We start from the raw sequence: 14,028 nt of genomic DNA, 5'->3' as shown, positions 1-14,028 counted from the left end.
TCTGTTGAACTCCCTCATCCCCTGTGGACACTGCTGTGCCCTTCACGCTTGGAAAATCCCCAGCACATGGGTTCCTTTTTTTCTTATTAGCTGGCCTTATACACACACATGCATTGGCACACACATGCATTGGCACACACAGTTTATATAATATAAAATATATAAAGATTTATATACAAATTTATTTATATAATATAAAGGGTATCTATATACACACATTGCATTTTTATACACTTCATATACAATCCAGCATACAAAAAGGTCAAAGGAATATAGATTTATCTGTACATTATATAAATAGATAATTGTGCATTATGTAGATTTCTCTATAATTTATATATTTATATATTGATATTTATATATCTGTAAATATATAGTGTATATACTTAGAAATATGTGAATATATTTATATTTAGAAATATAAATAATATATAATATAATACATATATAAGTATAAATATATAGATATATAATGTAGGTATATAGATATAGAGTGTGATGCTGGGTGCGGTGGCTCACACCTGTAATCCCAGGACTTCAGGAGGCCAAGGCAGGAGGATTGCTTGATCCCAGGAGTTCCAGACCAGTGCGGGCAACAACAGGGAGGCCCCATCTCTACACAGTATACAAAAATTAGCCAGGCATGGTGGTGCATGCCTGTAACCCAGCTACTTGGAAGGCTGAGGCACGAGAATTGCTTGAACTCAGTAGGGGTAGGTTGCAGTGAGACAAGATGGCACCACTGCACTCCAGCCTGGATGACAGAGTGAAACTGCATCTTAAAAAAAAAAAAAAAAAGTAGAGTATAGTAAATAGATAAATCAGGGAAACAGTCATTTATTATCATTACCAACTATTAGGTGCTGCAGATAACGTATGTGTTAGACTGTTACGTGGCTGGCAGTGCAACAGGAGGGATGCTCTGTCCTGTGGTTACAACGGCCATGACGTCACTAGGGGATAGGAGTTTTTAAGATCATTATAATCTTACGGGAGCACCACTGTATATGACATTCATTGTTGACTGAAGTGTCATTTTGAGGCTCATGACTGTAGACGCACACATACACACAATTTTTTTTTTTTTTTAGACAAGGTTTTGCTCTGTCACCCAGGCTGGAGTGCAGTTGTGTAATCACAGCTCATTGCAACCTTGACCTCCTAGACTCAAGTGATCCTCCCACCTCAGCCTCCCAAATAGCTGGGAGTACATGCATGCACCACCATGCCTGGCTAATTTTTAATATTTTTTTGTAAAGACCAGGTTTCACTTTGTTGCCCTGGTTAGTCTCAAAGTCCTGGGCTCAAGCATTCCTCCTGCCTCGGCCTCCCAAGATGCTGGAATATAAATGTGAGCCACTGCTCCCACCCCCCACACACTTTATATCGTACACACACAGACACACACACACTAATCTGGATACTTATGTGTATGTAAAAGTATGTGTACATATAAATATATGTGTGTATAAACGTGTCTATGTGTATACGTACGTGTATATATATGTGTATATATTGTGTGTATGTATATAAGTATGTGTATATATAAATATAAACGTATATGCATATAAGTATGTGTATATATAAATGTATGTGGGTATATTAACGTGTGTATGCATATAAGTATTTGTATATATAAATATGTGTATATATTAACGTGTGTATGCGTATAAGTATGTGTATATATAAATATATGTGTATATATTAACGTGTGTATGTATATAAGTATGTGTATATATAAATATATGTGTGTATATATAAATATATGTGTTTATTTATTACTATGTATGCATGTGAGTATACCCAGACACACACATCCTTTAGTATCCAAATTAGAATTTTATCTGATGGGTAAAATTTGTTTTATTTTATTCTCTTATTTTATTCACAGCACTCTTATTTATTCTTATTCACAACATTGCTGAAGGTAAAACTCAACAGCTATTGTTTGTTGCCTGACTTAGCTATAGATCAAAAATACCTGTTTTGCAATAAGAAAAGAAAAAGTTGTCAAAACAACTGGATGGGAAAACAATAGAAAAAATTCACATTTTTTCCTTTTGAAGATATGGTTGTGTATGTATTCCTCTTTAAGGATAAGAAATTTGAAACTACAGTAATGCTAACTGATAGACGCGTTAAATTCAGATGTACTGGCTTCTGTTTCATGGAACCTACGTTTATTTCTTCTGCTGTCCCACATTTAATTGATAACAACATCACTACAAGTATAAGAAAAGGAAGCAGAGTGAGGTTTACGGATGAGCACTTGGGAGGGATTTCAGAGGTCGTGATGGCCACAGTGTGAGCCAGCGATGCCTGGTGCTACCCTTGAGCATGAAGCAGGCCGACTTGAACGCACCTTGTTAATTGCCAGGCTGTGCAATGTCGTTCCTAAGTTCTCTTAGATTGGACATCCTTAGTTTGAGTTCCCAGTCTTGTTATTTACTTGCTGGGTCCTACGGAGCAAATTAACATCATTCCTTGAACCCTAGTTTCTATGTCTGTAAAATACTGAATAAGTTTGCCAAGATGAAAACAGGAGACAAACTGAGAAATTACTGTCTGTCCAATTTTATGTCGAGAGATGGAATCGTATTTACCTTTTTCGTCTTTGGTCCGGAATGCAAATGCATTGCACAGGAGCAGAATGACTGGATTTGTTTCTGCGACAAAAAAGGGAAACAAAACACTAACAGCTTTGCTTGCAGGTTTTCCTGGCAGCTCACCCTCCAGGCACAGTTCTCCAAAATGCAGCAAACTTGGTCTGTTTATTTCAATACTAAAATAATGTAGAGATTCTTTGGGGTATTTTTCTTTCCTGCCCTGTCAAAATTCTGTACACTGACAACACGTGTTGTTTCTTTTGAAGAATGGGGCGAATGATATGAAACGCCATCGGTGGTTCCGCTCCGTGGACTGGGAAGCTGTTCCGCAGAGAAAACTGAAGGTACAACACATATCAGTGGGTGACTCAGTATGCCCGAGCTCTCCCATGAACAGGGACTGCCTCTGAATCCTGGGACTTCTTTATTGATGGCTGACATGTAATTAATTTATATAATACAACTATTTGTCTAAAACTGTTCATAAGCCAAGTTCCCCACTCTGAGTGTCTTAGTGCTAACCATCTACCTAGCTCCCACAAAGGCAGGAGCCGCCACACCCAGTCATATACCACATGTTCTTTGTCCATTCATCCCTGCATGGACACTTATCCCAGATTTTGAAGCAGATTTTAGGAGACCTGGCCTGATTCCTGACTAGCTCTGTGACTAGTGAATCCCACTCCGTCCTCTAGTGGAAAGTGGTAAGCAGGATTACAGAGATAAGCAAGTGTCTAGCACCATGGTCATTGTTCAGTGATGGTAGTGTTACGTGGAGAATATTCTTTGGAACATTTCTGGCCAAACTGCACATCTGGCTTTTTGTCTGGGTGCAGTGGCTCACTCCTATAATTGCAGCACTTTTAGAGGCCAGTTTGGGCAGATCGCTTGAACTCAGGCGTTTAAGACTGGCCTGAGCAATACGGTGAAATCCCATCTCTACAAAAAATACAAAAATTAGCCAGGCGTGGTGGCATATGCTTGTCTTCCCAACTTCTTGGGAGGCTGAGGCATGAGAATTGCTTGATTCCAGGAGGTGGAGGTTGCAGTGAGCTGAGATTGTGCTACTGCCCTGCAGCCTGGGTGACAGAGCTGGATCCCATTTCAAAAAAAAAAAAAAAAACCCTACAATCCCAGCACTTTGGGAGGCCTCGGTGGGCAGATCACGAGGTCAAGGGATCGAGACCATCCTGGCCAACATGGTGAAACCCTGTCTTTACTAAAAATACAAAAATTAACTGGGTGTGGTGGTGCATGCTGGTAGTCCCAGCTACTTCAGAGGCTGAGGAAGGAGAATTGCTTGAACCTGGCATGCGGAGATTGCAGTGAGCTGAAATCATGCCACTGCACTCCAGCCTGGTGACAGAGCGAAACTCCATCTGAAAAAAAAAAATCTGGCATTTTTATCAATATGTAATACTTGTCCATTTTATAAATGAGTAGACTGCCTCAGAGAAGTTAAGCAGTGTGTTGAAGGTTACATAGCTGCTAAGCGGTGTAACTGTCACATGTACATATTTATGGGTGTACATGTTATATTTCAACACACGCATAGAATGTATTGGCCAGGCATACTGGTTTATGCCTGTAATCCCAGCACTTTCAGAGGCTAAGGCCAGTGGGTCATGAGGTCAGGAGTTCAAGACCAGCTGGGCCACGATGGTGAAACCCCATGTCTACTAAAAATACAAAAGTTAGCTGGGCATGGTGGCACTTGCCTGTAATCCCAGTTACTCTGGAGGCTGAGGCAGAGAATTCCTTGAATGCAGGCATTAGAAGTTGCAGTGAGCCGAGATCGCACCACTGCACTCCAGCCTGGGCGACAGAGCGAGACTCCATCTAAAAAAAAGGAGGAAAAAAAAAAAAGAAAAAAAAATGTGTAATGATCAACTAAGGGTAATCAGGGTATCCATCAGCTCAAACATTATCATTTTTATGGGTTGGGAATATTGCAAATCTTCTAGCTATTCTGAAATATACAATATATTGTTGTTAACTCTGGCCACCCAACTATGCTGTCAAACACTGGAACTTACTCCTTTTATCTATCGGAATGTTTGTACCCTTTAGCCAAGAGTTCTTCATCTCCCCTTCATCCCCCACCCACACACCCTTCCCACTCTCTGGTAATCATCATGCTACTGTCAAGCTTCATGAGATCAACATTTTTAGTTTCTACATGTGAGTGGGAATGTGCTTGTATTTCTCATTCTGCATCTGGCTTAGTTTATTTATTATTTATTTATTTTTGCTCTATTGCCCAGGCTGGAGTGCAGTGGCACGATCTTGCTCATAGAAGCCTCCACCTGCTGGCTTCAAGCAATTCTCATACCTTAGCCTCTTGAGTAGCTGGGATTACAGACGCCCAGCTAATTTTTGTATTTTTACTAGAGATGGGGTTTCACCATGTTGGCCAGGCTGGTCTCAATCTCCTAACCTCAAGTGATCCATGAGCCTTGGTCTCCCAAAGTGATGCGATTACAGGCATGAGCTGCCACACCCAGCCTGGCTTAGTTTACTTAACATAATGATCTCCCATTCCATTCATGGTGCTGTAAATGACAGGATTTCATTCCATTTTACGGCTGAATAGTTTTTCATTGTGTGTATGGACCACGCTTTCTTTATCCATTCATCCATTGGTGGACACTTAGGTTGATTCCATATCTTGGCTTTTGTGAACACTCTGAACTGCATATGTTACTGATGGGAGTGTTCAATGGTAGTGTTTTCACCTTTGCACTTCAGAGTCAAAAGAATGGAGAATGCTTAGAAGTGCTAATTACCTGTCCTCAGCTCAGACCAGAGTTTCTGGGGCTGGAGCCTGGGATGATACACTTCTTTTTTTTTTTTGAAATGGACTCTCACTTTGTTGCTCAGGCTGGAGTGCAGTGGAGCAATCTCAACTCACTGCAACCCCCATCTCCTGGGTTCAAGTGATTCTTCTGCATTAGCCTCCCAAGTAGCTGGGATTATAGGTGTGTATCACCACACCCAGCTAATTTTTTTTTGTAGTTGTTGTAGAAGAGACGGCGTTTCACTGTGTTGGCCAGGCTGGTCTCTAACTCATGACCTCAAATGATCCACTCTCCTTGGCCTCCCAAAGTATTGGGATTACAAGCGTGAGCCACCGGGCCTGGGCTGATGCACATCATTTTGTTCACAAAGTTTTACCTTTTCAGATACTTTATTGTATTAAATTGCATTAAAAAAACAGTTTGAGTACATTTTATCTATCCACGTTGGTCAAAAACCAAGTCAATATTAAAACAGATATATTGCCAAGTCTCCCTTTTACCCCCTCCAAGCACCTGTAGGTAATCATCTTTTATTAAATTTTTCTGTGTATCCTTCTAGAGTTTCTTTGTGCTAATAAAAACACACATGCATACATGCATTCTTAGTTTTGCCACTCATTTATACAAATCTAGAGTAGCATAGTATGTACGTGATTATAGTCTTGCTTTTTGCACTTGACTGTATAATTTGGACCTGTCTACATACCTGGCTAGCTTCCTTTTTTTTTTTTTTAGACAAAGTCTCACTCTGTTGCCCAGGCTGGAGTTCAGTGGTGCGATCTCGGCTCACTGCAACCTCCACCTCCCAGGTTCAAGCGATTCTCCTGCCTCAGCCTCCCGAGTAGCTAGGATTACAGGCACCCACCACTATGCCCGGCTAATTTTTGTATTCTTGGTAGAGACAGGGTTTCGAGATGTTGGCCGGGCTGGACTTGAACTCCTGACCTCAGGTGATCCGCCCACCTTGGCCTCCCATAGTGCTGGGATTACAGGCATGAGCCCCTGCGCCTAGCCAGCTTCCTCATTTTAAAAATACTGCATTGTATTCCATCACATGACTGTACCATAGCTTACTTAATACTATATATGTATATATTTTGAGACAGGATCTCACTCAGTCATTCAGGCTGGAATGCAGTGGTGCAATCATGGCTCACTTGGAGTATCGACCTCCTGGGCTCAAGCAGTCCTCCCACCTCAGCCTACTGAGTAGCTGAGACTGCAGGCACACAGCACCACACCCAGCTAATTGTATTTTTTGTAGAGACAGGGGACTCCCTGTGTTCCCCAGGCTGGTCTCAAACTTCTGAGGCTCAAGCGACCCTCCCGCCTCACCTTCTTAAAGTGTTGGGATTACAGGTGTGAGTCCCCACACGCAGCCTCATTCACAATATTTTAATTCAAAGATTGCCACGTTCATAAACGAAGGGAAGACAGCTTTAGTGTTTTGCAAATCATTTTCATTTTTAGGTACAGTGACAGAAATAAAGGGGTGTGTGCAGCATCCAAGTGTCCCGTTCCTTTCTAACCATGCCTTAGTGCTTCGGCCATGTCTTATAGCCTCCCATCGTGCCCACGACAGCTGGCGACGGCGACACTTCCAACTTCGAAACTTACCCTGAGAATGACTGGGACACAGCCGCGCCCGTGCCGCAGAAGGATTTAGAAATCTTCAAGAATTTCTGAGGACAGGAGCTCACATCTGGAAGGTATATCTTTATATTTAGTAATTACCAAAAAATGAGACTGGCTCGACCCCACATCCAGGTGTGGCTGTGTTTACTGAGTGGGGCTTAACCTCATGCACACAGAGGTCAGCAGTGAAGCAGAGCAAAGGGGATTGATTGCAAGGGTCAGCGAAATAAACACAGCCATGCCTGTGACTCCAGGTCAGCATGTGACCGTCAGAGGCATCAGCGTGACAGTCCAGAATCCATGTTCTGTGTCAGAACCTGCACGTCTAAATAAGACCGCTAGGTGGTTTGTGTGTGCCTGAACATTTGAGAAGCCCAGCTCCTCTGGTCCCTGTTCCAGAAACCGAGTGACAGGCGAGCTTCCTTAGAATAATTAACAAGTTATTTTCAAAAGTCTCTTTAGGTCTCCTTTGGTTAAAAAATAAGAAGAAGAAATATGCCCTCATAGGAAATTTGCTAAGCTTAATTGAAGATGACTGGAAAAGGATTTTGAGTCTATTACTTCTTTGAGCCTTTGAAGATCTATTATTATTTTTTAAATAATAATAATATTTTTTAGAATCCCTCATTTGCTAAGCTTTAATTTAAGATGACTGAAAAAGGGTTTTGACTGTGTTATTTCCTTGAGCCTTTGAAAGTCTATTATTAGTTTTTAAGTATGGATTAAAAAGAGCTTTCAGTTACTCCTCAATTCTAAACTGCTTGTATGTCTTTAACTAGATCTTTCTTCCTATAACATATAAGCAAGAAAAATACCAGTGAAGCAAAATATTGTCAGTGATGTGTCTATTCATTGACATAGCTTGTTTTTCCCATTTTGATTTCCATTCCTGTAATTTTCCTGTAGTCTTCCCAGTTATGTGAAGTGGAAAGCCAATTGGCTAACCAACACCATTTTGAAACAGACACCAAATGTCACAATTGCTGACTGGGGAGAGGAGCCAACATGCTGAAAGACATGGTGAATGAGAGCCCTCCATCCTGGGCAGGTGTTTACATGGATGTACCAAGAGGAAAGCTGGATACAAATTAAAATAATAGACAACAAAATGGTAGAGGAATAGGTGGCTATGACCTCGAGAAGATAACCTGTCTCCATGGCATGGCTTCACCTCTCAGTGTGTGATGAACGCTTTTACAGTGGTGACTGGTTTGTATTAACATGAGAGCGTGTAACTTTACCAACTTCATAAATGCTCATGAAATCCAGTTGCGGGTTTTAAAAATCATAAGATGTTCCTGAATTATTTTCTTCTTTTTGTTTCTCTGCTCTACTCTGGGGCTTACATTTTAGCTGACTCGCCCATAACATCTTACAAATTGTGTCTCTCCAGGAAATCTTTAAAATGATGTAAAGACTGGTTTGCTTTAGTATGAAGGACCCCTAGTTGATAAACCATATATTTCCTCTAATAGAGACCCCTTCAAGTATAAAATTTACTTAAAGAACAAAAAAGCTTCCACTTGATGGATTTTTGTCTCATAATCAGTGAATAGTTTCATCACATACTGTCCACAGCTGGCCCTACTGTCCCTGAAAAAGATTTCACACATAGGTCTAGCCTTTCTCAGTCTGGTATGTATTCTTGAGAAAGCATGTGTAAGTATTATTTTTGCTAAGTGGAATTATTTTTATTTATTCGTTTATTTTTTTGAGACAGAGTCTCACTCTATTGCTAGGCTGGAGTGCAGTGGCATGATCCCGGCTCACTGCAACTTCCGCCTCCTGGGTTTAAGTGATTCTCCTGCTTCAGCCTCCCTAGTAGCTGGGACTACAGGTGCATGCGACAACACCCAGCCAATTTTTGTATTTTTAATAGAGATGTGGTTTTACCATGTTGGTCAGGCTGGTCTCGATCCCTTTACCTCATGATGTGCCCACCTTGGCCTCCCAAAGTGCTGGGATTACAGGCGCGAGCCACTGTGCCTGGCTGGAATCATTTTTAATATAGTTTGGCTAGTGGTCAGGGCTCTGTTCAATGAATTTTATTTTATTTATTTATTTATTTATTTTGAGACAAAGTCACGCTCTGTTGCCCAGGCTGGAGTGCGGTGGCACTATCTTGGCTCACTGCAACCTCTGCCTCCTGGGTTCAAGTAATTCTCCTGCCTCAGCCTCCTGAGTAGCTGGGTTTACAGGTGCGTGCCACCACACTAGGCTAAGTTTTTGTATTTTCAGTAGAGGTTTCACCATGTTGGCCAGGCTGGTGTCAAACTACTGAGCTCAGGTAATCCACCCGCCTTGGCCTCCAAAAGTGCTGGGATTACAGGTGTGATCCACTGCTCCCAGCCCATATGCAATATTTTAATCTATCTCGGTAATTTTATCGAAAGTAATTTGTACACCAAACACATCTCTGGCATTTTCAGTGAAGAGAGATTAGGTTCAGGAATTTTATGCAGGAAGATATTTCTTCATGAAGCCAAATCTTCTCTTGTGAATAAGACACCAGTTCAGATGAATCACTGCACTTGAAGGCAGCTTAGAAACTGTGCTTTAGGCCGGGCGGGGTGGCTCACACCTGTAATTCCAGCACTTTGGGAAGCCTAGGTGGGCAGATCACGAGGTCAGGAGATTGAGACCTCCCTGGCCAACATGGTGAAACCCCATCTCTACTAAAATACAAAAAATTAGCTGGGCATGGTGGCACACGCCTGTAGTCTCAGTTACTTGGGAGGCTGAGGCAGGACAATCACTGGAACCCAGGAGGCAGAGGTTGCAGTGAGCTGAGATCACATCACTGCACTCCAGACTGGCGACGGAGTGAGACTCCTCAAAAAACAAAACAAAAAAAACCACACTATGCTTTAGCTGTTCATCTTTGTTTGAATCACCCTGCATGACTTTCTGAATGTGGAGGAGGAATTTAGGAGAACTGACTCATTATGTCTTTTATTTTACTTTGTAATAAAATATTTTCTGTTTTGCTGTAAGGTTCTCTGAGGAAGCATATTGAATTAGGGATCCCATTTTTCTTGTGTAGTTCATCTATCGGTGGATAAATTTATCTATTTATAGATAAGCATGTGATAGGACATTATGTAGACTGGGTGTGGTGGCTCCTACCTGTAATACTGGCAGTTTGGGAGGCCAAGGTGGGAGGCTCATTTGAGGTCAGGAGTTTGAGATCAAGCCTGGGCAACATAGTGAGACCCCATCTCTACAAAAAATAAAAAAGCCAGGCGTGGTGATACATAACCTGTTGTCCCAGCTATTCTAGAGGCTGAGGTGGGAGGCTCGCTTGGGCCAGGAAAGTTAAGGCTGCAGTGAGCTGTGATTGTGCCTGTACTCTGGCCTGGGTAGCAGAGTTAGACTTTATCTCAAAATGAAAACAGGGCTGGGCACAGTGGCTCACACCTGTAATCCCAGCAATTTGGGAGGCCGAGGTGGGCACATTATCTGAGGTCAGGAGTTGGAGCTGAGCCTGGCCAATATGGTGAAACCCTGTCTCTACAAAAAATATAAAAATTAGCCAGGCATGGTGGCGGGCACCTGTAACCCCAACTACTCAGGAGGCTGAGGTAGCAGAATCACTTGAAGTTGGAGGCGGAGGTTGCAGTGAGCTGAGATTGCGCCACTGTACTCCGTCTCAAACAAACCAACCAAAAAAACCCCTTACCTTTAAAACATTCTTCATTTCCTTTTTATTGGCCTCTCCTTTTAGAATTCAGGCTTATGGATCCTTGCAAAAAGAATTACAAAGGGAAGTTTTCTTTGTTATCACTTAGGCAAAGGAAACCTTTGTATTATCATTGAGATGATGATTACAAAATTCATCCAGTTACTGAGCAACTCATAAAATCTTTCATCCTATTTCATGCTAGAAACAGGAAGATTGGAATCTGCCTGAAACAAAGAACTGCACCTAAGCAGACCAGAAGCAAAATGTCTTCTTCACGGCCTGAGGACATTGCCAGTTTTCTCTGTACCTGTGTGTATAGAAATAGATCAGAGCACAGTTGAAATTCATGGAACTGGCATTATTTAAGCAACCAGAATTCCACACTGTAGGAAGGTTTTGAAAATTGTTTCGTTGTAGATTTTATCTTATCTTTTGGTGTTGTCTTGGTTTTTCTCATAGACTTTATAAGTTTGAACTGGACTTATTTGATTATAACCACAAATTGTGTGTGTGTGTGTGTGTGTGTGTGTGTGTGTGTATATATATATATATAGAAGTCATTATGGCAGATGCACAAAAATTGTGCAGTGATGTAAATATACATACTTCACAGAGCCTATTATTTTTATTTTTCAATTCAGTTTCTCAAATTATCTTCCCTTCTCTTGGGGACAACATCTGAAGGGTATGTTGCATGCATTTTTAAAAAAATCATCTCATATGCATTGTATAGTTTGGGGGAAGAAGATATCCGGGGGCCGGGGGTGTCTACATTCAGTATCTTCAGTGCTTCCTACATAGTAACTTGAGACTTTAAAAGAAGAAACATGGAGAAGATGTGGGAGCAAATTTATTGCAGGAATCCACAATGACTTTGAAGTTGTTAGAGCAATGCACTGTATTCAGAAAACCTGTGTCACATTCAAAAATTTCATCTAGGCTAGGTGCAGTGGCTTGTTCCTGTAGTCCCAGGACTCTGGGAACCTGGGTTGGGAGTATTGCTTAAGGCCAGGAATTTGAGACCAGCTTGGGCAACATAGTGAAACCCTGTCTCTATGGAATTTACATAAATTATAAAAATTAGTCGGGTGTCATTGTGCATACCTGTAGTCCCAGCTATTCAGGAGCTGTGGTAGGAGGATGGCTTGAGCTCAAGAGGTTGAGGCTGCAGTGAGCCCTGATTGTGCCAGTGCACTCCAGCCTCGACGACAGAGCAAGACCCTGTATTAAAAAAAAAATTCATCCTGCACAGGGAAATGGCTACCTATTAAAGTCCCAGTTGAAATTTTTTGAAAAAATACACCTCCCACAGTTCACAAATAACTTTTAAGATCAGCTCATCTATAAGGCTGACCTTCATGCAGAGATTTTATTTCACCTTTAGTTTTGGGAAAAGCGAGAAACAGATGATCTATAGGACGTGAGTGGGTGGCAGAGTCAAAAGGAACCTCACCTGTTCCTAATTTCTCCTTTTAAATATTCATGTTGACTGTGCCTAATACTCTCCTCGACAAGTCATGCTGTTTTATGCAGAATAATCCAGGCGTGAGAGTGTTCTCTTGGGAAATGACTGGGGAGACACCCGAAAGGAGCAACCTCCAGATGTTCTTCCCTGGGTGTTGATGTCATGACAGCCATACAGTGAGTTTGTTCTCAAACATCTCTTGCTAAATGTGGGTCATGCTAGACACAGCATAAACTGAGGGTGTGGGTTCTGGCTTTGTACATAACTCATTTTCTTCCTTGCTTTTTCTCTGGACCATCCTGGCTCGAAACTTGGCTGTAGACATCTGAACAGGGTGCACCTTTTCTCTTTACTGTGACTCACCTCAAATATGGCATTGCTCAAATCTGCTGTGTATGAGGTCACAGGGCCCAGCTGTGGCAGGGGTGAGTGCACTGAAGAAGTAGGTTTTGGAGCCTTCCAGGAATGCCTTGTTGACAACAGGGGTACACTCACACAGACCTCCAAGACTTTCTTCTCCACCTCTTCTTTTTCCCATGCCCTGCCTTCATCTGTCTCCTTCTGCACCCAGAGTAGGGGTGGAGTGTACCCTTGCCATGTGTTAGTGAAAATGTGTGCAGTGAGAAGCCACTTGGGTCCCCCCGGCTCCTAATCTCTTCTCAAAACTCAGTAGCTCAGGTTCTCTGGAGCCATCCGGTGCATTCCTTGCTATTGGAGCTGTTTTTCCAAGCAATATCTGGGAAGAGATTTCTCCCTCTAGCACTTGCTACCTCTCTTCTGCACACACATCACACATCAGTACTGTGGAGAGTTTCTCTTAGGAAAAGCCATACATTTTTAAAAATGTAGCAAAATGTCAAGGGAAATGTAATCAGATTTGGCCAGAGTTCGCCTACAGATAAGAAGGCACTGGGCCAGGCTCACACCTGTAATCCTAAGTAACACTTTGGGAGGCTGAGGCGAGATGATTGCTTGAGCCCAGGAGTTCAATACCAGTCTGGGAAACACCTCATCTCTACAAAATACAAAAAAGTTAACGGGGCATGGTGGAGCATGCCTGTAGTCTCAGCTACTCAGGAGGCTGAGATGAGAGGATCACTTGAGCCTGAGGAGGTCCAGGCCACAGTGATCTGAGATCACACCATTGCCCTCCAGCCTGGGTGACAGAGTGAGACCCTGTTCCATAAAAAAAAAAAAAAAACCCAAAAAACCTCAATGGCTTTTTGCTTTTGGAGGTGGTATGAAGAGAACATCCACTTTAAGGCTTTAAAAGACAGTGAAGCTAGTTGTAGTGGCTCACTCTTATAATCCTAGGATTTGGGGAAGCTGAAGCAGAAAGATTGCTTGAGCCTGGGAGTTTGAGACTGGCCTGGGCAGCATAGCGAGACCCCATCTCTATATTAAAAAAAAGATGTTAAAACAGTGAAATTACAGAAACAGAACATAGCCACCCTTTTTCATCAGTGACCTTTTCTTCACGTGGAGGTCAACTCAGTAGGTGAGAATAATTAGTAGGTTCAGTAGAATAAACTCTTTACAATTAATAACTCAGTGGAAAATGATGTTCAGATTGTGAAATGTGGAAATGTTTTAGACAACTCTATTTTCAGCCTGTGCTTCTCACTCACCATCCTGTTGGGATTAACAGTTGAGGGCCTGACTGACTAACACTGTCTGAACATTTAGCATGCAGTTTCCCGTCAGTTTTACCGTGAATGTGAAAAGGTGAAACTGGTGCTGACTTCGGCAGCAGGTATACTAAAATTGGAATGACACAGAGGAGATTAGCATGGCCCCCTGCGCGAGGAAGATCCGCAGATTCATGCAGCATTCCATATTTTT

At 42.0% G+C, this 14,028-nt stretch overlaps 1 protein-coding gene and 1 non-coding gene across 2 annotated transcripts in view; both read left to right on the top strand.

The window, feature by feature from the left end:
• PRKY (protein kinase, Y-linked) overlaps nucleotides 1-11,158 on the top strand; it is a 102,838-nt gene extending 91,680 nt beyond the window's left edge. Inside the window, exons 7-9 of the mRNA NM_001193662.1 lie at nucleotides 2,873-2,950; nucleotides 6,965-7,113; nucleotides 10,924-11,158. Of these exons, the coding sequence (NP_001180591.1) occupies nucleotides 2,873-2,950; nucleotides 6,965-7,090 (204 nt within the window). The 3' untranslated portion in view covers nucleotides 7,091-7,113; nucleotides 10,924-11,158. The remainder of the gene's footprint in view (nucleotides 1-2,872; nucleotides 2,951-6,964; nucleotides 7,114-10,923) is intronic.
• Nucleotides 11,159-13,921: 2,763 nt separating this feature from the next.
• LOC112209736 (U6 spliceosomal RNA) lies at nucleotides 13,922-14,028 on the top strand. The gene has a single exon (XR_002944540.1). It is a non-coding gene; the product is annotated as a U6 spliceosomal RNA (small nuclear RNA).

Source organism: Pan troglodytes, chromosome Y, assembly GCF_028858775.2.
Source record: "Pan troglodytes isolate AG18354 chromosome Y, NHGRI_mPanTro3-v2.0_pri, whole genome shotgun sequence".
Taxonomy (NCBI): Eukaryota; Metazoa; Chordata; class Mammalia; order Primates; family Hominidae; genus Pan; species Pan troglodytes.
This window is presented reverse-complemented; position numbering and strand designations above follow the sequence as displayed.